The 23,802-nt window shown below is 40.6% G+C and overlaps 1 protein-coding gene across 3 annotated transcripts in view; it reads right to left on the reverse strand.

Annotated features, from left to right (window-relative positions):
- Positions 1-665: 665 nt before the first annotated feature.
- Positions 666-23,802, reverse strand: part of Fam126a (family with sequence similarity 126 member A) — a 65,456-nt gene continuing 42,319 nt past the window's right edge. For 2 of the 3 annotated variants that reach the window (XM_036181087.1, XM_036181088.1), the window contains exons 9-11: positions 22,202-22,289; positions 21,531-21,690; positions 666-5,234 (exon numbers count right to left, since the gene is read on the reverse strand). In XM_036181087.1, the coding sequence (XP_036036980.1) occupies positions 4,660-5,234; positions 21,531-21,690; positions 22,202-22,289 (823 nt within the window). In that variant the 3' untranslated portion in view covers positions 666-4,659. The other variant, XM_036181089.1, reaches the window with a different exon arrangement.

Here is a 23,802-nt window from a genome sequence, read left to right on the forward strand (position 1 = left end):
CTTGTCTGGGCCTCTGCCATCACCAGAAGAGTGCACATCTCACAAGGTACAGCCATCAGTCCTTAAACTGGCAGGTGCTGGTTCCACAAGTCATCTTCTCAGAGTAGCTAGGGAAGTATTTCCTGACCTATTCCTTAGGTCAGCTGGAATTACTCACATATCTAATCAACTGCCCACTAGAACGGTTCCTTTTGAATGGGGTTTGTTTCAGATTACACAATGCAGAACAAGGAATGTCACCATGATCTCCTGCAGCCAAGAAATGAAATACTGTGATGTATCCTACTGTTCGGAAGCTAGAAGCAACCCAACTCTGCTCTGCCCTCCACACCTGAAGGCCTGTGCTCAGGTCTAGAGGAGATCCTCTGCACCCAGAGAGAAACTCACTAAAGTTACAGGCAATCCTATGCACTTTGCCCATGCCTCTGGCTAAGGAATCAGCCACTGCTTCAAGGCCCCCTCCCCCGCAGCTCATCTCTGGATGGACACCAATGAGTTCCCCAGTTCCTCGGCCTGAGGCATAAAGCCCGGAGGGAGAGTCATCAGGCAGCTAACCCCGAGAGCTCCCAGTGGCTCGGCTCACCCAAGGCCGACTTTTGCCCCTCCTACTGTGAAGCTCACAGACTTTTATAGCAGTTTTTAATGAATAAAATGACCTAGAAAAATATTTTTTAGTTTTTATTGAGATAAAACAAGGGGAAACACAATGTATAAAGTACTGCATATGGAGAACATTTATACAAACGTACAAAACTTCAAAAACTCAACTCCAGTTTATTTCATACCTTAAAAACATGGAAAGCACATAAAAATATGCAAAGTCATGTTTATTTTTAGGAATGTAAACTCTAGGAATACAATGACAAACAAGTATATCTGTAAGAAAAGTTTAGCATTACCACATGATCAGAAGTAAAGGTCAGAGGCACACAGTCAGCTCCAACAAAAGAGACAGTATGGGAGACAAGAAAACAACAACAACTTAGAATTGATACCCATGTCCACTAGCCCTCCACCGTACAACACAAAACCAGTTTCAAATTGTTCACTCTTAGTCTTTTTGGAAATGTGCAGGTCCCAGCGTACAGAAGCTGGCACACAGGCACACGAGCTCTGGTAAGCCTTCAACAGTGTTGAGCACACATATCAATTCCGCAATGTGGCAGCACTCAGCAGCAAACCTACAAGTGTAAACTTGTGCTCACAAAGGATTAGAGGGTTTCAGCCTTCACTCGGGGGCTGGGAAGACACTATTGTACATGAATTTCTATCTACAATGCCTTAGAACCCAACACGGTGTTTTTCTAACTACAGTTCTCTTACAATACTTAACATTTGCTTCCTTAATGTGCTTTCCTTTATGGACGTGTAATGTCTCTGGAGACCTAAACATTAAGCTGCCTTATTTCAATTCTTTGCTCAAAATCATGTTTCAGAGTAAATACTTCATAATTTACCATTCAACATTTTAATTGTGATTTTCCAAAATAGGAAAAAAATCCCTTTAAACTGGGATCCTTTTCAACTATTTTGATTTAAAGATGTATTTCCCTTCAATTCAACTTTTAACAACTGAGTATTATTTGCAGAGTGGTTGCTTTACAATTGGAAGGGTAATGAAACACTGCCTTTTCAAAACAAACAAGTTATTAGGGAATTCCTGCTCTTGATGCCACAGAGATGGACAGTTCAGGCAGCGTCCCAGTGACCCCAAGGTGCTCTCCTGAGGCTCCTGGAGGAAGGAAGGCCCCTGGGCAGCGGGACCCTTGGAAAAGTCTACTTTGCTTCTCTTGGATTTCAGAGGCTAATGCTGGGCACAGCTTCACAGGAGTGTGCAGGCAGCATGGCTTTAAGAATGCAAGGGTCAGGTTAATTCAAGAACCCAGTTTTAGATATGAACTATGGGGTGCCGGACCCCAGTTTTGTGTGGAATCCTCATGGTAAAAGCTGTTACTCTGGATCCACAAGATGTCCACACTTAACATCTTAATAGGAAAATGACCCACGAATCCACCCAACCTTTCACATTTGAAAGATGAGTAGAGAAAGAGTTGTGAGTATAATAACAATTGTTGCCATAGTTAATACCATCTGACTTTTACAACTGTTACAAAAAGCTTTCAATGTACACAATCCTTATTTGAAATAGTATCAAAAGTAGTATAAAAGAATTTATTGTTAACATAACTCCACACTCCAGAGAATCAATCGGTGTAAATTGTTGGAGCAAAAATTCTGACTTACTCCATGGTGTAAGCTGTTACAGATTTTGTAAAAGGAATGAACACATGCAAATACACTGTGCATCATGTAACAGTTCAAGAACAAGGGCAGGGCCTGTCCTACGTAAAACCTGCAGCAGCTGAGGCTCTGGTTTCATTCACAATCAACAAGAGAAACAGAAGATGCTACAGTTTTATTAGAGTAAGTGAGGACCAGGAACTTAAGAATGAGAGGGTATAACAAGTCACGTGCTGATGTTATTAAAAAGTTAATTAGCCGTCAAAAACCAATGATGATGATGACAATCTAGTGTCTACTATGTGTGCTTGAGGGCTGGGAGACCACTGAGACTCCTACACATTAGACAAGTAGTTAGCACTCTCAAACTGTCTTCACAAGGATGAATGCATCACTAGGGCCTTGCTAAAGTGCCAGTTTTCACTTACTAGGTCTGCCCTAAAATTGTGAAGTTCTATTAAAATACCAGGTAAAACTAATGGTTTTTGAACCACATGAGTAGCAAATGTCTTCAACAATATCAAAATGAGGTTTCATTATGGGAGCTGAACATTATCCTGATCTCTCATTTATGCCAGATAATGTTTCCTTAAACTTATTCTACGCTGAGGCAAGCACCTCAACGTGCCTAATGACAATCTTTTCAATTTCTTCTCGATATTATCAATACTGCTAGTAACAGGTGTAAGAAAAATTCTTTGTTAAAGAATTACAAAAAGACAACAGGAAATTCACAGTGACATTTTACAAACATTTTCAACTCTACACAAGATTACTACTAAATCATTCCAATATTAATTTTACTGTCTACTTATAACACTTGAGGACAATTTAAGCCAACAGTTCATTCTATTACTGAAACTAAAATGTTACACTCATTTACGTTAAAAAGCACAGGTCTTGGATAATTAGGCTTAAACCGGTAGGGAAGCATGTAAAACTGTGTCTCAATTGTAAATGTTTCCCACTCTACAACATGTGCGGTTTTGTCTTCTTTATGAGCTGGACCCATGCAGGTTCAAAAGGGAAACACAAGCATGTTCTTGTGATCCCAGCTAGGGACCACAAATAAGGAGACCTTGATGGACCAAGAGTCAATGAAACCAAGAAGTGGTCGGCCTCCTAGGTCTTTCCCACTGACCTTGCTTCCTCTCCATACTCGAACACATCAGCCTCCTAGACGCTTCAGCCAACCAAGCAGACACCACAGGCACCAAGCTTTGGAGTGCACAGAACTCACAGAGGCCACAGAGTTCTCGAGGGCTACATTTGTTCAGTTAGCTTCTGTCTTATCGCCTTCCTTAGTGCAGGTGTTTGATTGGCAGGGTGGGTGTGTAACTGAATTATTCTTTCTACATCGTCACAAGAACACTTAAAGCTCACACACAAGAAGCACATTCTTCTTTTCTTATGTTAAATTTAACAAGACAAACACAAGCAATCCTAAGTTAAAAATGCACAAGTGTCCTTTGTCCATATCCACTATCTTCATTTTCTTTTATCACATTCTGTAGATAAAAATGATCTAATTTCCTTCATTTGTAGACAATTCACTATTAAACACTTGACACTGGGGTCTTGGGAGCTGTGTTGGAGGATTTACACTGGTTTCCAGGAAGTCTTCTGTGATTCGAGCTCTGAACTCCAACATACAAACTAACCAGGATTTCCAAAGTCGAGCAGCAGAGTCAATCAGCTTTATGGCTGGTTACATTTAGAAACCGGAAGCACCTTTCACCGGTGGAATCCAGATCAAACACTTGACATCGTCACCTACCAGCAATCTCAGTTTTGCTGTTTAACGTTCTAAGGACACCATCAGCAATCCTCCCACCTTCCCTTCGCAACTGTCCTGCCAGCTCCTGGCAGTGTGTGAGGCAGCTGTCCTCACCTTAAGGGAGCCGTGCTCACAGAGCTCATGTGGCACTTGGCATCCTCAGTGCTCCACTGGTCTGTCCTCTCACACGCCTGTTCGTCACCGTGGCTTCCTGGACTCGCTCCTCTGTCCAGGCTCTACAGCCGCATCCTCTCACACAGAGACTCTCTTTGACTTCTCAGGGCAAATACTCAGACACTAAAATATGAGGTATTAAAAACGACCTCACCGAGGATGGAACCAACTCAGACAGCTGCAAAAATGGATTGTCACACTGACAGTCTTAGAGCAACAGTAACAAGTAACAGGAAGGAGGAAGAAAAGAATAGGGAAGTCAAGGAGCAAAGGGTACCCAAGAAATGACAAGCTCATATCTCAGCTTACTGCAGACAAGACATTGTTCCCTTCATAGTCCTAGGAGCCTTCAGAAGTCAAGACACAGGCCTCCCGCCAGGAGCAGGCATGAAGGCCTCGGGACTTTCATAAAGGAGCAAAGCCGTCTTTCCAGCTTCACTGCTTATAGGAGAGAAATAAGTTACAGGTTAATCTGCAGACAGAGTGATCCTAATGCTGGGAGGTCCCTGTGGACCTGCCTGGTACTTCATTGCAAGCTCGGTCCTCTCTGACACGTAAGTAAGCTTTTCTTCTTGGAGACTACAAGCAGAAAATCTATGGGCATCTGCCCCAGCAACACAGCCCACGGCAGGAGAGGGGCTGCGTGGGACTGGGACACCACTGACCTGTTCAAAGGATTTACTAAACACAGTGGCCGCAGTCTTGGCCAAGCCTTGGCTGCTGGGCTTGGGCAGGGACTGGCTGGAGGTCAAGGTCAGTCTCTTCAGAGAGAGAAGCTCAAGGTTCTCGCTCTGGGCTCTCTGGGTTTGTTTGCGAGCCAAGTGGTCTCTGCAAGATTCCCCTGCAGTTTCTCTCTCTTTGGCTCCAGCTTTGCTGCCTCCTGACCGTCTCTGGTTCTTCCCTACACTTGTCTTGTTACTACAATTGTGACTACTGTTTGAGAGACCCGACTGGCTGGTGCTAGACGCAGCCCTGGAATAAAATCCCTCGTCAACTTCAGTTATGTCCATCAGTTCTTCTTGACCTGTTAAGTCTGTATCTCCTAAACAAAGAAATGACAAAGAGGAATTAACATTAAGTATCTTAAGCAACTTTTAAGAGTAATACCAAATCAATTACATTTAAATCAATACCTTAGCAGAATTTCTTAAAGCAATAGATTATAGACAAAATCAAAGGATAAACTGAAACATTTTATAAATGTCAAAAAAAGCAGTTCATTGGAATTAAATGACAGTGATTTAAAGAATATTAATCCAAAAGCATGCTATAAGCTATCCCCCACTATGTTTTTAGAAAGAATTCTCCTATTATGCATGCAAAGAGCAGAAGCAATTAGAAAAACCATCAGATGTTATAAACTAGGGGTGACCTCTCTATCATAGCTCCTATCAAGGAACTTCAGTTAAAATAGAAGAATATTTAAAGAGTTTTTTTTTTTTAAAAAAAGAAGGTTGTATTCTCCATTCCAGATATTCAAAGAATTTAAAAAAAAATGTGTGTGTATGTGTACACACATACTGTAAAATCACAAGCTCAAAACTTGTTAAAATTCTATATACATTACATATACATTCATATAAAAGATGGGAAAAATCACTTTAGTTCCAAAACTTAAGCAGAAAATTACTTCAGAAGCAATTTTCTGCCTCAGTTTCACTAACAAATTCCTCAAAGACCACATAGGGGTGATCATTCCAAAGAGCATTAAAAGTCATTGAGAAATTACGATGCATAATTCATGCACTTTATTAGATGACATGCAAATCGTCTGTGACTGTGCAACTGTTGCCTAGCATGCACCAGTGCCCTTGCCTCAAGATACCTTGGGGTGTGGCTATAAAGTGCTCTGCTAAAACTGCACTCTGCCAGCTGTGGCCATTCCATCCTCCATCATTTTTCTTACAGATTTCTGCCTCCTGAGCTCAGGCAAGCCTTTGCTCTCACTTCTAGGGTCTGTGGCTGTCTCCTGCATGCCCTGCATATGCTGGGCATCAATGTCTCCTAGTGCTCTGCCTTTTTCCCCATTCCCGGTTCTCTCTCCGGACACATTTGTGACACTAATCTCAGGAATGACAAGGATGCCCACTTCAGTAGCATCATTATTGCTGTCAGGTTGCTCTAGAATTGAAGATGATAAGACAAAATGATGGCTGAAGACAGAACAAAAGAAAATGCAAAACAAAACCAAACCCACAAAACTGGATGATTGAATGTTATGACACCGTGATTCCATGATTTACAATCCTGGGACAGTGCAGGAGACAACAAGATCAGGCTCTTTAAAAGTCTGCAGAGCATCAGTTCAGGGGCTGTATTTTTCACACATATTTCACATGGAATATGAAACACATTTTTCAACAAACAAAAATACAATTCTTAAAAAAAACCACTGTGACCAATTGAATGTATGCAAACTTTAGGTAGATGCCCCAAATTATACAGATAAATATTCTGGTTCTTGCCAACAATGGTAACCAAAGCACGTAGAGAAGTCCTCTTTGTACATGTCACATCTTATTTTTTATTAGACTACATAAAGCCTGCCTAGCCCATGATGTTCAGGGAAATGTATATTTGGTCATGTCATCCTGGTTAGGAAATCCTGCAGTATAAAAGATTCCTCTCACACTCAGTATCTCACACATCAGTAAACACTGATGTGGGGGAGGTAGAATTAAAACAGTCTATTTCTTCAGGTTCATATGGAGTCCACACATTTTGATCAGTTTGTAACAGTCCATTACTACAATGGAGAAAAATGAAAATAGATACAGAAAAACAAACTGGTTCTGAGTAGCTTATTCTGAAAACAGCCCCTGTAATCCAAACAAATGGACAAAACTCATAGCTAGTGAATATCTATAAAGATGACTTTATTTTGTGCCTTAAATCTAAAAGGTTTTAAGGCCCTCAAAAAAATTATCTGTAATAAGTGATACAAATAATATAAATATGTAAAAAATTGGACCAGTGGTGAAATTTAAACTCCATAACAACATAAGACAACACAACCAAAACCAAAACCAGAAACAGTATATACTCTTTAAAAATGTAGCACACAAACCTATTTGAGAAAACTAACTCTGTGTTTTCAGAGACAGCTCATCAACCCTACTGACTGTGTAAAGTCGGAAGCTGTGTACAGTGAAGGAACAGAGGCCACAGCTGCACAGATCTAAGGGAGCCTAGCTTTGCTGCATAAGAACACTGGGTGTCTCTGAGCGGTGGGTGCCCGTTTTCACCCCAAGCAACCTGATTCACAGGTTGGAGAAGGTAGGATGGGCACTACAAGTCTTGAGCTCCCAGCTGACGAACGTGCAGCCGAGCTTGCAAATCAATGCTTTGATTCCTTTGTATTTTGAAAATGGTTTTGGCTGCCACATCTACCACAGGGAACACTCCTGCACATCTCCTCAAAGCTCCTGTTGTCCTGTGGCCACGATCTCGAGCAGACACAATTACTTCTTAACTGGTGTTTCACACACCTGTGGCCACAGGTTCCCCACACCAAGTTTCCCATTCTCAGGCAGGCTAAAGGACGTGAGGCCCTAGTGCCCTCTGCTCCTGTGTATAAATTTCCCAACCAAGTCTATTCACAGTTGCTAACAGCTATAATCAAAAGTAAGGGCAAATAAATTCCTACTGAGGTACATGCCAGAGGTCATGGCAACACTGAGTAAAATCACCATGGCACTGTGGGTGGCAGCCAAGACTTGTTCATTTACATTTGCAGAAGCCGCTTCAAAAAGAAACATTACAGGGACTTCCAGTCCAAAAGGCAAATAAAAAATGTTGGCAGTTACCCAGGCATAAAAAAAAGTAATATTTAGTTTTATAAAAATTTAAAAGCTACACATAGGCATTCTAATAGAATAAGGGACACCCAGTGGCACTCCTCCTCTTCTTCTTCTTCTTCTTCTTCTTCTTCTTCTTCTTCTTCTTCTTCTTCTTCTTCTTCTTCTTCTTCTTCTTCTTTTTAGCACATTCTCAGATATTACTCTAATATATTCTCAAAACATTCTGATAGTGAGACTCTGCAGGAGACTGTTTAATCCCCATTTGCATAAGAGGAAACTGAAGTTCGGAAAAGTATACAACTGTTTAAAGGCAGGGGCTAAGAAAGGGACTTCTGGTTTCAAACGTCCGTTCACACATACAGTGAATGCTAAGTCAATTTGTTAGAATCGACTTGATTGAATGTTCTCTGCCATCTCCCAACAATGTTTGATTTATTTGGATTCTTGGTCACTTCAAAGAAGGCAAATAAATAATTTACTTTGGCTGAACAAGGAGCCACAGCAAATACACTCTAGAAGAATACACAAGGAATTAATAAACTCAAGATCAGTTTATTTTTATTTTTAATTTTTTTGTTTTGTTTTGTTTTTTCAAGGCAGGGTTTCTCTGTGTAGCTTTGCGCCTTTCCTGGAACTCACTCTGTAGCCCAGGCTGGCCTCGAACTCACAGAGATCTGCCTCCCAAATGCTGGGATTAAAGGCATGCACCACCACTGCCCAGCCTTTTCATTGGTTTTATTTGTGAAAATATGCTGATGGAAGTTAATGGTTTAAAAAAGGCGTTTCACTGGTGGCAATTTGCAGGGGAACTGAGAAACGGAGAGAAGGATATTTATAAAGCAGCACAGGCATGGAACCGTTAGTCACTATCAGGACAGCGGTCGGGGCTGTGCAGATGTAAACTCATGAAATTAAATGGCACTGAGAAGAGGACTGGATGCTCTCCTGTAACAACAAGCCGGTTAACCATACATGTGGTTGCTCTAAAGGTAACCAGGATGTCTTAACTACCCATTAAATTCATAAAAAGAAGAGCATGTTATTCTGGACAGAGCAAGAAAGCCAAGATTATTCCTAGGGAAATTAGAAAGAAAAGCCCAAGCATTTACTACACAATCCTTTCCTTAACGTCTTTAGCATTTCCCATTGTATAACTCTTGTGACCAAGTCGCTTGCTCCCCAGAACTGTTGGACTGGCCCTGGGTTTCCCCAGTCTGAAAGGCACATCTTACCTCTTCAGAAGACTCTGCTATGCAGACTTCCCTGTCATCCCATCACAAGTCTCAACACCTGATAGTCCATATTCCCTCTCCCCTATTCTGGTTCTCTTAGAAAACTGCTTTTAACAAGTTACAATTACCTTGTCTCCTCAGTTGTATATTCCACAGAGACACTGATTTTTCTCTGGCCACTGTTAAATGCCTAATACTGAGAAAGTAACTTGTATATAGTAGATAATAAATCTTTTTCTTTAAATTTAAAAAAGGTTTGCTGCTGTGGATATCGCTCTGTGTAAATAAAGTTCTGATTGGCCAGTGGCCAGGCAGGAAGTATAGGCGGGACAAGAGAGAAGAGAATTCTGGGAAGTAGAAGGCTGGGGGAGAGACACCGCCAGCCGCCGCCATGAGAAGCAACATGTAAAGACACTGGTAAGCCACACGCCATGTGGCAAAGTATAGATTAACAGAAATGGGTTAATTTAAGATAGAAGAAGTAGATAACAAGCAGCCTGCCATGGCTATACAGTTTATAAGCAATATAAGTTTCTGTGTGCTTTCTTGGTTGGGTCTGAGCGACTGTGGGACTGGCGGGTAAGAGAGATTTGTCCTGACTGTGGGCCAGGCAGGAATACTCTAACTACAGTTTGCATGTGTGTACGTGCACTACTTTTTCTGCCTAGTGCCATGTGGGCCAGAAGAGGGCTTCCAATCCACTGGAATGGAATTAGAAATGGTTGTTAGCATCCTTGTGGGTGCTGGGAATTGAACCTGGGTCCTCTGGAAGAGCAGCCAGTGCTCCCAACCACTGATCCATCTCCTGAGCCCCCCAAAATGTATTTTTTGTTGGTTTGTTTGTTTTTCAAGACAGGGTTTCCCTGTGTAGCTTTGCACCTTTCCTGGAACTCACTTGGTAGCCCAGATTGGCCTCGAACTCAGAGATCCGCCTGCCTCTGTCTCCCAAGTGCTGGGATTAAAGGCGTGCGCCACCACTGCCCGACACAAAATGTATTTGTAATGAACTTAATGAATCTCTATTACAAGATAAAATTTTATTGAAATAAATATAATGAAGAAGATATGTAAAAGGTAAGTTTGGAAAATGTTATTTTTTCCTTTTATTCAGTCAAATGATACACAGCTTAAGGTAATATAATTCCCCCCACCCCTCAGGGTTTCTCTGCGTAGCTTTGAGCCTTTCCTGGAACTCGCTCTGTAGACCAGGCTGGCCTCAAACTCACAGAGACCTGCCAGCCTCTACCTCCCAAAAAAAAAAAAAAAAAAAAAAGACCGAAAGTCCTTTGTTTGAGAAAAATGAAGTAGGAATATCTAAAATGTACATTATTATAATGCTTAAAAAAATCGTTTGTAAGCTAGTTCACTTCTATTGTTATCTAAAAATTACATATCTAACTAAAGAAAGGTAATTAATCCTTTCTGTAAGACAGTTACTAGATGTTTAAAGGTATATTAATTATATAACAAAAGAGTTGCTTTTCCTTGGAACTTAAAAATGTATGCAAAAGGAATTATGATTAGTTTATACCAAAACAAAGAAATATTTACATTTGAATTCAAATAATTTTTAAAAATTGAAATAATCAAAAAGAAAATTCTAGCCGGGCAGTAGTGGTTCACGCCTTTAATCCCAGCACTCAGGAGGCAGAGGCAGTCGGATCTCTGTGAGTTCGAGGCCAGCCTGGGCTACAGAGTGAGTTCCAGGAAAGGCGCAAAGCTACACAGAGAAACCCTGTCTCAAAAAACCAAGGAAAAAAAAGAAACTTCTCTGAGACTATTTTATTTTATAACTTCTATGCACATAAGCACTCTTCCCACATGGAAATGAAGGAAGTTAAAGAGTACTTCCTCAGGGTTTCGAGATGCAGAGGGTAAAGGCACTCCATGAAAGCCTGACAACCTGAGTGTGAAACCCAGAAGCCAGGTGAGCGTAGAAGGGAGAGCTAACTCCACAAAGTTGTTCTCTGATTCCGACATGTGCACTATGACATGCAAGTCCCCCTTCCCTCCACGCGCGCGCGCGCGCGCACGCGCGCGCACACACACACACACACACACACACACGCACACACACGCACACGCACACAAGTACACACACACTTTATAAACATTTAAAATGTAAGAATATCTATGTTGTGCTTTGGTGGTGTGTCTATTTTAACACAGACTTGCTGTATGGCCCAGGCTGTCCTTGAACTTCTGATTCTCCCTTGACTCTTGAGCAGCTAGAGCGACAGACCATGCCTGGCCACGAATATTTTTAATATAGACAACTCCAATTGTCTTCTCAAAGGCAACTCAAATAATTTCACATTTCTTCTGATTTTTGAGGGGAAAAAAGGTGATTACAAACATTACTAAAGCTGATTTCTTACAAACATAGTTTCATAAACCTAATATCTATTCTATTCTATCTGCACTCATGAAATAATCTTAGGTTCTGTTCTTACTTTCCTTCTGGTTTTTGTTTACTAAAGGTAACAGTTTTAACAAAAGCAATTTAACTATTAATAGAATTGACACATTTTTTTTGTACTCAAACTACCTTATGAGTTAAAGTACGGTGTGATATGAGGCTCTTGAAAATTCTCTGTGAAATAATGAGCTACAGCTTAAAACAACCAAAGATCTGCATCACACAGCTTTGACAGTAATCGTGAAAAGTGCTTTAAAATCCAAGACAGTCATATACATCCTCTACAACTTATGATCTTTCTGCATATGTATACAGAAATGGTAGAAGGTGCCTGAGCAATTCTTATTCTTTAACACCATCTTTCTTATTTCATTTATTTATTTATTTATTTATTTATTTATTTATTTATTTATTTATTTATTTATTTATTATGTATACAGAAGAGGGTACCAGATCTCATTACACATGGCTGTGAGCCACCATGTAGGTGCTGAGAATTGAACTCAGGACCTGTGGAAGAGCAGTCAGTGCTCTTAACCTCTGAGCCATCTCTCCAGCCTTCACACCATCTTTTAATGATTATATTTTATTCTATCCAATGGGAAAACATTCTTTAGTATTTACTAGGTTGTATCTTAAAGTATTATTTATAACAGAAAAAATTAGAAGCAAATTTATTCAATATATGGACAAAGGTAAGTAAATAAAAATTACCAACTCAATGTGGAATATATATTATGTAGCCATTAAAATAACTATAATTGAGTTACCAGGAGAATTTGGAAAACTTTTGAAGTGTTAATTAAAACCAAAGCACCAAACATTTTAAGGTACAATTATGAAAACTATATGCACATATGAAAGAATAAAAGGAAAACTCTAACAACTGACTGGAATTATAGATGAAAAAACATCACCTTACACATCAGCTTTCATACATCAATAAAACAATTAGAAAAGAAGGGACAAATTGCTCACCCTAACCCTTTTCAAATCATCCATTCATTGGTCCATGAATATAACTACAATGTATCTAGCACCTACAATGTGTAAGTCATCATTTCAGGCACTGAGAAGTCAATGGCAAACATCACAGATACCAGTCCTTCCTGCTCCGTGAAAAAGCAAAGAAAAACAGTGGAGCAAGTAAGCAGGGTAACCAAGGGCAAGGCTACTGCAGGGCACTTCGGGAGGCTTCTTTTAGGATTATTTGAGATCTGAATGATGAAAAGGTGCCGGCTACAGAACAATCTGGAAGAAGGAAGGGTGCACATGGGTGCCTTCTTGCTATTCAAATGTCAGCCAAACATCCCAAAGAACTAGTCAAAGGTCCTAGAGCAGAAATGACTCAGAATGTTTGCGGGCTGGAAGGACAGACTCCAAGAAGTCAGAGTGGAATGCTCTAAAGTGAGGTGTACGCAGTAGGTAACTCGCATTTCAGACTGCAAAGGCGGCTGCCAACAGGCACATGGGTCAATCACCTGCATACTTTATCAGCATTTTAATGCAACAGAAGTTACACTGTTGAACACAAAACACTGAACACAAAGTATACCCCAAGTTAGAAAGAGGACTGACCGTGGGAAGGCTCAGTCTGGGCCAGTAATCTTAAGAAGAAATCACAGGAGTAGCAAACAAGGACTGGGAGTTAAAGGGCTGCCCCCTGAACAAGGAAAGATTGAAGATGGAGCAAGAGCAGAAACCTGCGCCTGAAGTCAGAGGCAGACTGTGCGGGCAAGGGGGCTCATGGAATATACTGTGCAGATCAGGCTGACCCCAACCACCATGATGCTCCATCTCAGCTCCTGGGGCCTAGATTACGGGGGAAGCCACCAGCCTGGCTTAGAACTGTGACTTTCTAATTGGAGATGTAGAAGGGATGCTCATAACTAATTCCCTAAGTTCTCTACTTTTGAGTTTAAAATTATCACTATTTCTCAAAATGTTTTAAAAACTCTTACCAACTTTTATTTCCCTCAATTTAAGCCTTTTTTTTTCATTAAGTCATAAAATCAGACTCACAAAATACATATTCCATCTCAAAATTTATGAGTTTAATCTTCTCCAGTATCTAGAAAGGTAAGTAGTCTGAGATGCTTATAAATAATTATTTAAAGATATTTTCTTAGAAATACATTTATGACTTTACATCTCTTCAACAGTTAGAAAGTAACTACTTTCTTGCTTCATCAATGGTATACACAACAGAAACTTATTAACACCCTCTACAGCACTGGCCCGTTTAAAACAAATTATTTTATATACAAGTTGTATCTTTTGCACTTGTGTGTCTGTGTGTTTCATGCGTGTGCACACGTACATGTGTGTGGAAGCCAGAGTTCAGTCACATATCTCCTTCAGTTGCTTCTTCACCTGGTTTTGAGATAGGGTCTCTCGCTGAGCCTGCATCTCACTGACTACTCAGTAGGCTGGCTAACTGGTGAGCCCCCAGGATCCTACTATCTTCAACGCCCACCTCCCAGCACTGGAGTTACAGACCTGCACCATCACACCCAGCTCCCACTGGTGTGCTGGGATCTGAACTCGGGTCCTGGTGCTTGCCTGGCAAGCATTTTACCTACTGAGCTGCATCCCAGCCTCTGAACCTTTTTATCAGTTCTTTTTTACTCATCTAATAAGAAAACATTTAATCACTGAGCAAATTATGACAAAGACCACTTTTTCTGGTATTTTTATAACCTAATTACAAGTCTCTTTGAACTATGTTATCTCACTAAGCTTTAAGTACCATGGTATCCATTAAATAGAAACAATTTTATAAACCAAAATTGTAACCAAACTGCTTGACATAGTAACTTTCAACTGGTCTTTCTTTGGGTTCACTGTATCTAAATTGTATTAATCTGATTCTTCCATATCGTAAAATAGTCTAAAATTCTCAACGTGCTTGGTCTCTATGTTAGAAAACACATATTACCTCTTACTTACAATTATTTTTCACCACTTAAAAGTTTGTATTCTTGGAAATTCTAATTCAAAAATACCTAAAAAGTAGCACTAATTAAAATATCCACTAATTAAAAGTTACCTGAGAGGCTGAAGAAGGGGGCTTCTGAGTTTAAGGCTAGCCTGGGTTACATACAGAGATCTTACCTCACAAACTTAAAAAGTTAGGGCTGTAGCACAGGGGAGCCCTGGATTCAATCCCTACCACCACTAAAAAGAAAACCAAAAATGTTCCCCTCCCCTGGTTTTTTGAGACAGGGTTTTTCTGTGTAGCTTTCGCCTTTCCTGGATCTCGCTTTGTAGACCAGGCTGGCCTCGAACTCACAGAGATCTGCCAGCCTCTGCCTCTCAAGTGCTGGGATTAAAGGCGTGCGCCACCACTGCCCAGCCCAAAAATGTTTTTAAATTAAGCATTTAGCATATCTAGGACCCAAAGTCGGGCCAAGTTCAAAGGCTCTAGTTACAGATACTATTTTCATTACTCTTTGACTGACACTTTCCTATTACAAATAGTTGTTAACTGTATGTAAGTGAGAAATCCACGTGCCATCTATTTCCTGTTTTGACATTAACAAGATCAAGTCAGATATTAGGTATTAATTAATAATGACATGTCAGGGATTAGAGGGCACTTCCACAGGAACAACAACAAAAGCATTAGATACTGCTGGCGTTATATAACACATGCATGCTTTGTTCTTGATAGTACTCTCAAACTAAGCACCTTTATTTCAAAATAAGAAAACTCAGAATTCACATTTTAGGAGCCGGTATCATTTGAATGACAAATTAGCTAGTATAAACTTATCAAGAATACAATTCTGGATAGCTGACAAAGCAACTCCTAAAAGAACTAGCCAGCCTTTGGCTGGTTCAACCAGCCTTGATGTGGGGCATTGCAAAGTACACAGAGTGCTCTGCACTTGCTCCCGCCTCTGGACAAGCACACAGGAAAGGACCCAGAGATGAAGACCCGGCAGTTCAGGGGATTGTTAGATATTAGTCCGCAAAGCTGCCCACGCTCATTATTTGCAACCATATGTCAGTCCCCTAACTTACTGAGGGGACTTTTATAAAATGGCAGCTATTTCAGTAATGGTTTTGAGAAAAGGGAAAATAGCTTCTCTTGTTCCCATGTAGGTAATTTTGCTTAAAGTGGAGGAAGAATGAGTCATAATAGTGGTAGTTGTGGGAAACAAACAAAAAGTAGCAGTTAGATTTGCTCTGGGGGAGAGAGAGGTAAGAAGGGAAGTCTGGGATGGTCAAGCACAGGGAGTGGGGTGAACTGCTGTGCGGGAACTCTGGGAGGACAGGTCCCCAGCCGCAAAGGCAGAGGCAGCCGCTGCTGGCTTCACAGAAGCCCTCAAGACCACAGCATAAAGCATAAAGAAAGGCTTGCTTTTCCTTGCTTCTACCTTTACTTCTTACAGAAAGTATTTAAGTAAAATGCCTTTTTTTGGTTTTAAAAATAATGCTATTGCTTTATCAAAATTTAGCTCAATTTTCATTTCTAACGCTTTATCATCACAACCTACTTATCCTTACTTTAACTTCTGAAAGTGTGATCTTATTTTTCTTCCTTTACTTGCCTTTTACTTTCTATACAGCCTCAACATACAAGCAACTTAAAAGTCTATACTTGAAAAATGTGCCTTTGCCTTGAATTATTCACCACCACAGGATAAAGGAAACACAAGAGGGTTGAAAATTAAATTATCACCATACAATAAGGACACTAATCATGAAATTATGAAAACTCAAAGCAGCAACTGTGCACTATAACTTCTTTTTCCAAAGTTAAGCACAGACATAGAGTGAATCATTAAAACTTTCTCAGACTTCAATACAAGCCTGGAGGAATTGCAAAGGCACAACACTGAATGAAGGTACTTCCCTCTAACAATGAAACAATCAGGAAAAAAATGTGGACATCAGGTCAACATGCAGTTAACTAACAGGTTTCTCTAAAATAATACCTATCTATGGAAATTAGCCTTCTGTTATTACTCTAACGAGTGAAATAGGATGGTTTATGATTAAAACATGAGTCCAGGGCCTGCAAGCACACCATGGTCCTGTTGATTGACAGCAGGACAGTGGTGACAGTAGACATGAAAATTCACATCCTTCCCACTCAATCTGTTGTGAATCTAATTTTCCCTGAAAAAAACCAGTCTGTTAATTAAAAAGTAAAACATAGGGCCAAGCAAATGACAAAACTGGTCACAATACAACCAGCCAGAGGAAGGGACATGGGTTCTGAATGTGAGCAAATGTTAAGACTAAAGTAGCTTTCACCTTCGTGAATACTTTCCATTGCAATATAAGCTGTGTGCTGTGGGATGTCCTGTATGTTGTGAATAAATAAAACTCTGATTGGTCAGTAGCCAGGCAGGAAGGATAGGGTAGGCAGGACAAGGAGGAGAAGAATTCTAGGAGGTGGAAGGCTGAGGTGAGGAGACACTGCCGGCGCCGCCATGACAAGTAAGATGCAAGGTACTGGTAAGCCACGAGCCACGTGGCAACTTATAGACTAATAGATATGGGTTAATTTAAGATAGAAGAACTAGACAACAAGTGGCCATACAGTTTGTAACTAATATAAGTCCCTGTGTGTTTACTTGGTTGGGTCTGAGCGGCTGTGGGACTGGCGGGGAGAGAGATTGGTCCTGACCGTGGGCCAGGCAGGACCAGACAAACTCCAGCTACAGCTGTGGGCAGGCAATTTTTAAAGGAAGGAATGCCACATCCATGATGTTTTGGAGAATCCTGAAACATTCTAAAACGGCTCAAAAATACTTTGTTACAAGTAATTAAAATGGTTCCAAAATTAATAATAAAAAACAACATGAGTCTGGACTAGGAGAATAATTTATACTAACAGTAGAAAAGAATCAATGTGGTGAATTGCTAAAACTGAATCCATTTGTTTGCTATGTTACAATCTTTGATGACTCAGATATACACACAAACCACTATGCTACATAGCTTACTTTTTTATATCCCTGAATGATAAACACGGAAAGAAAAGTTACAGAAAGAAAGTTCCACCTGCCTCTTCCCTGAGAGAAGCTCACTCACCCACTCCTTCTAATCAGGTATAAAGGAAAGAATGGAGGAAAGACAAAAGGCAGGAAGAACAAATAAATACAAGAGAAAATGGAAAAGGTTTGTGGTGGTAAGTCTCAACTATCAATCTGCTGAGCTCTAGAATCTCCTGGGACGCTGGCTCTGACTTCTTTACAGGGATGGTCTTCATTAGGCTAACAGAGGTGAGGAAGCCCATTCTCTGGGTAGCACCATTCCCTGGACTGGGATTCTAGACTATATAAAAGGGAGAAAACAAGCAAGTTTGCTTCACCTGTCTTCTTTCTAACTGGGGAATAGTGTGAGCAGCTGCCTCACACTCCTGTGGCCTTGACTACCCACCATGGTGGTCTGCACTCTCAAACTGTGAGCCAAAACTAATCCTTTTCAGCAACTGTGGTATTCTGAATAAGAATGGCCCCAATAGGTTCATATATTTGAATGTTTGATCCCTAGTTTGGGATTAGGAGGTGTGGCTTTGTTAGAGGAGACGAGTCTCTGGAGGTGGGCTTTGAGGTTTTAAAAACCCATTCCCAGTGAGAGCTCTCTCTCTCTAGTCTCTCTCTCCTTTCCTCCCTCTCTCCTGCTGTGAAGCAGGTGTGAGCTCTCAGCTCCTGCACCATGCCTGCCTACCCATGCCTGCTACAGGCTGCCATGTTCCCCATGATGGTCATGGCCTCTAACCTACTGAAATGGTAAGCCCCCAGTAAATTCTTTCTTCTATAAGTTGCCGTGATCATGGTGTCTCTTCACAGCAATACAAAAGTAACTAAGATAAAGTTCAACAGAAAAGAATTGCTGTAGTCTTTCTCACAAGTGAAAAAACGAAGGAGTCAAGAAGAAAACAATAGAATATGCCTTAAAATTGATGTTGCTTTTCCCCGCCTTCTTTCCCAGGCTCCATCAGCACTACTGCAGGCTTACAAAGTCCTAGCTCTACTATGTCACATGGTGAAAGGTTTAGAAAGACCACACCCTCCCATGAGGATGGCTCAGGGAAGAGGGGAGAGGAGCTGAACAGAAGGCATATCTAGGGTTCCATCAAACACAGGACTCTCAAGGTCTTCACAATCACAACCTGAAGTGACCTCCACAGTACCAGGCTTCAGAAACATGAGCATGTAAGAAGCTAACTGTGGGCCTGGAATCTACAAGTCCCTTCATACTACTTCTTTTTCCCCTTCATACTATTTCTAAAGAAATGGTTTACTTACACTTTGTTGCAATTTTTACATAAGTACATATAATCATATAAAGAAAATTTAAAATCTATTTTTAATTTGAAAACTGTCTATATATTTAGGAAGTGTACAATGATAACCATCTTCTCCACAAGAATCCAGTGCTGATTAGTGAGCCAGAACAATAACATGTCCAGGCAAAAATCACAGACATAACAAAAGGACACAGGAAAGGGTTGAACCAAGCACGTAGTAACTTCATGAACAGTGCTTCCCTAGGAAGGTATGGTATCTATATGGTTTAGTGCTAGATACTAGGCTCCCAGTGTGAGGGTGTGAGAGGCAGTGGAGTCTTTCAGAAGTGGCACCTAGTGGGAGGTGTTCAGAGTATTTTGCTCTAACAATAGAAACTCACGAAGAAGGAGAACCAAGACTACCCTTAAAAAGCCTATCGATACAGCCTATCCATAGAGACAAATCAGACTAAACAAGTACCGTTTTACTACAGCCCAGTAGATAAGAGAAATTCCTACCACAGAGGGTGGCAAATAAGGTTAGCCCATATTCTGTTATGGTTTTATATATATATCCCATATATCTGCTCATGGTGTGTCTTTTTTTTTCCTTCTATAGATCATTTTCTTCTATTTCCTCATCCATGGCATTTTTGCTCTCATAAACAGGAAGTGCTCAGTGATGTAAAGGATAATAAACACGAAGGAACAGGCAATAAAAAGGCTACTTTGATGAGGTTGTAGCCTGAGACAGAGATAGCAGTCAACATGGAACACAGATCCATAAGAGCATAACAGACACAATACATGCACGTAGTCTTTTATCTTGTTTTGACCACTTTTTCCCTACAAGATGTTTCTGAAAAATAACTTCCACCTTGTTGCAGAATATCTCTTTCTCTTAAATCCATACCTAGGCATGTTCACACACGTGTGTGTGCGTACACACACACACACACACACACACACACACACACACACACGGGAGCATCAATATTTCTCTCATGTTTGAACTATACAACCTCCCCACCTCCACTTCCCAATACATCCATCTAAACAGCAAGAAGGGAAAGTAGAAAAGAAATCAGAATTCATTCTTATGCTTTTCTGAAGCAGCAGTTTGGGAGTATGGTGTAGGTTGTTGTATCTGCACCTACTTTCATACGATGAAGCTGGCCAGAACCACTGATCTTTAGCATACCACATATCCATTAGACCTCTACTTTCTGTAATGTATTCTCACTGAACAGCAGAACTCCACCAAAGAGACTAAAGATGTTGGGGTTGGCAAGTTTAAATGGATTTTTGTCTGTCTACTCACCTGATGGCAAACATCACCCCCTCTTTTATGTCCCTGTTGGGTCTTCAGGACTTGCTACACTAACTTTAAAAATGATCACTGGTTCAACTGTCTAACTTGGCTCTTGTTCTTTTTTGGCATATTCTCTCTCTGCGTGTCTGAGGGGGAATGGCAAGCCTTCTCAGTCAGGATCAGCTTTCTGAGTTATGATCTGTTATGATACTTCTTTTCCCTACTCTCTCCCCAGGGAACACTGATGTGAGTTACAATCTACTAAGCTGAGCTGCTATTTTCATTTCAGTGCAGAGGGGGAAGAAGGCAGAGTAGGCTTTCCCCCTTAACACATTAACCATACACACTTGGGGCAAAGAAGCAGCTTTCTGCCTCCTATGCAAAGGTCCCTTCTGAGGTGAGGATATTAATCCTCTGCTTCTTCCTACTATAACTGCTAGATAGGAGAGAAGTAATAAAAGGAAGAAGGGATTAAACAAGGAGTCAATTAAAAGAGAAGAGAGGGAAATGGGAAAGCATGGAGATGACAAGGTGAATGAAATTAACTTGCAGCAACATTTTTTTTTTCAGAGCTGAGGACTGAACCCAGGGCCTTGCCCTTACTAGGCTCTACCACTGAGCTAAACCCAAAAGCCTATTATCCCTCCCCCCCCCCCTCACCCCCCCCCCCCCAGACAGGGTTTCTCTGTGTAGCTTTGAACCTTTCCTGGAATTCACTCTGTAGCCCAGGGTGGTCTCGAACTCACAGAGATCTGCCTGCCTCTGCCTCCCGAATGCTGAGATTAAAGGCATGCGCCACCATCGCCCGGCCCAGCAACATTTTAAAATAATAAAATGAAGCTGATAAGAAGGGATACCGACACAATCTTGAATGAAAATGAGTTTGTAAAATAGAAATGCCTAGTGTTGTATCAACAGCATGGCATTCTTTGCCAGGGAGTCCTGACAGAATGTAAGATTTATCCAATGTGAAAAAACTTGATGCTACATGCCTGACTAGGAGTAGGAACATTCATTAAAGGTTATGTGCAACTACTCAAGGACAGCAGCTTAAAGTATATGAGTAGTGAAAATGCAGTTTTCTTACTCTCCAAATCTACTGCAGTAAGTACAATTTTACATAATTCCTCATTCATGTACCTAACATAAGAACGTCCATCCCCCTCATCGTCTGTTGCCCTAGATGAGAAGTTAGGAGTCAAAGGTGATGAGATAGCATCCTTTTCCAGATAACAATGGTGCTATTTCCTAAAGTTACAAGTTCTAGCTCGACAATTGCAGAGACATGGGAAAGACCACCAGTGCTCAAATCTGAAGAGTTCTTACCATGTCTTTTCCACCTGTGACCTCTTATTGACATGCTGGTAACTGCATTTCTTGATATTCTAGAGGAGGTTGGTGTGATTTCAACTTGAATACACCTTGTACCTTCCTTACTAGATTTCATGGCACCATGAGGCAATGAAGCCTTTATTGCATTAGCAACCTAAAAGGAAAAAATAAAGTTTAAGGCCAATAAACAGATGTTAGTATTTACTTTTAGATAAAATACAAGATTAAGTGTTAATAAATTTATAAAAAGAATATTTTCCTTGAGGTATTTTATATGATGATCCACATACCCACCAATAAGGAGTAAGAGGGTCAGAGGGATGCTTATACTTTAAAACAGCATGGATGGGATGAGGCTTGTGCTTGTCAGATTTTAAACTAGGTTTCTTTCTCAATATTGAATGCTAATTGACAAATGTATCTAGATGTTGAAATTCTTATAAGCAGAAGAGAATACTGTCAGTTAAATATCCTATTAAGTCAATCTAATTCAATCTCCAACTTTTCGATGTAAGTGCTCTGAAAGGTAACATTTGCCAGCACAACACTGGGTGAAACACTGAGTAACAACGGCATTGCATCATGCTATGAACTACTTCTTAGTGCGTAGTTCTAAACTGAAAAATTACAAGTTAAAAATTTGCATAATTACACAAAGAACCTACCAGCAGTGGCTCTGGATATAATTCTAGCTGGGCTCTGTATATAATATCATCCAATGCTTTCTGAGCGAGATCCCATTCTCCATTGTATCTACAAAATCATAGGAGTTAAAGAAAGTATTATTTTTAATTTATCTTATATAACAGAACAAAACATAATGAGGAACTATTTATTTTTACTAAAGAAAGCAACAGACCACATAAGTACACCACTTACCATCCTATTCTCCTTAAGAATGTGTTTTAAATCATGGAGTTCCTATTATCTGAAAGCCTATTAATAGCAAAGAATATTTTATACATGTACATTTTTTTCCTCTAAGGAACATGACTATTTATAGAACAGAAATCAAAGAGCTAAGGCAATTTCAAAGCATCTTATACTGCCAAAGTAACTCAGAACATAATAAATTATATACTTTAGAATAATGTTCTGAACAATTTACGGTCAAATTACTCTGTACTTTCCACGGTTTTAAGGAGAACCCAACACTACCCAAGTAGCTGTTCTTTTGCATTCTGATGGTCATTTAGAAGGGACCAGAATGCATGTTGCAAACATGAGAGAGAAGTAAAGAAAATCAGTATGTGTGTATTATATATGTTTAACTTTCAATGATAGAGCAAACCCTTCCTAGAAGTCAACCGAGTGGTGAAAGTCGACAGAGGTGATGGTTTGGTCATCTGTTAACAGAATGAAGCAATGTGAAGCACATCAAGAGCACATGAGGCCTGATAGGGAAAGGCCAAGATAAACCCAGTTATCTTCATACTTCTAATGAATCCAACCAGGAGCTGAGGGCACAGGGTAACCAAATAGTCTGAACCCACAGGAGGAAGGGCTATAAGGCATCACATAGGGAGAATTCACCTAAGCTTTCTAACAGCGCATACAAAAACTCTGGAGCATATACATGGACATTCACACCACCACACAGGCTTCCCACAAGCCTCCTGTAGGTGTGCACAGGAAACATGAGAAGCAGGACGGGGATCAGAGAAGGAGGCCCTTGGTGGTGCAGGTTTGAAAGAGCAATGTGGTCACTGTCATGGGAAAAGCACAAGGACCTTGCCAGACATTTTTTTTTTTTCATGTGAACAAAAGTTCTACAGCTTTTGCGGAGAAGCTAGTCAATCCTATTACCCTATAACCCTCAGAGCATAATTGATGAGGAACTGCAGCACTGATATAAAAAAAGGGGGGATATAAACCTCATTCTGTTCTGAGATAACTAGGGGTTCTCTACTTCTGAAGAGAGGCAGGAAGACTGAGGACTACCCCCCACCTTCCACCCCTGCATACACATCATTCAGGTACAAGAAGTCTTCCGAGAACACTGGCTGATGACATTCCATCCCCATCCATGCCAGGCTAGTGTACACTGAGAAATAAGGAATAACATTCTATTGCTGAAGGGGGCTAGAAAATGGAGGAAGAGACCCCCTCTAGGGGCAGGCATATAGAGAGAGCTGAAGGAGGGAAATTTCAGCAATCCAGCTCCCACCGAAATACGAGGCAAGAATAGGGGGATTTATAGTATGACCGTAACCATGGCAACAGTAACGCAACTCCGCAGAAACCATCCTGGCGAGAGCAAAGAGAG

This window comes from Onychomys torridus, chromosome 3 (genome assembly GCF_903995425.1).
Source record: "Onychomys torridus chromosome 3, mOncTor1.1, whole genome shotgun sequence".
Classification (NCBI taxonomy): Eukaryota; Metazoa; Chordata; class Mammalia; order Rodentia; family Cricetidae; genus Onychomys; species Onychomys torridus.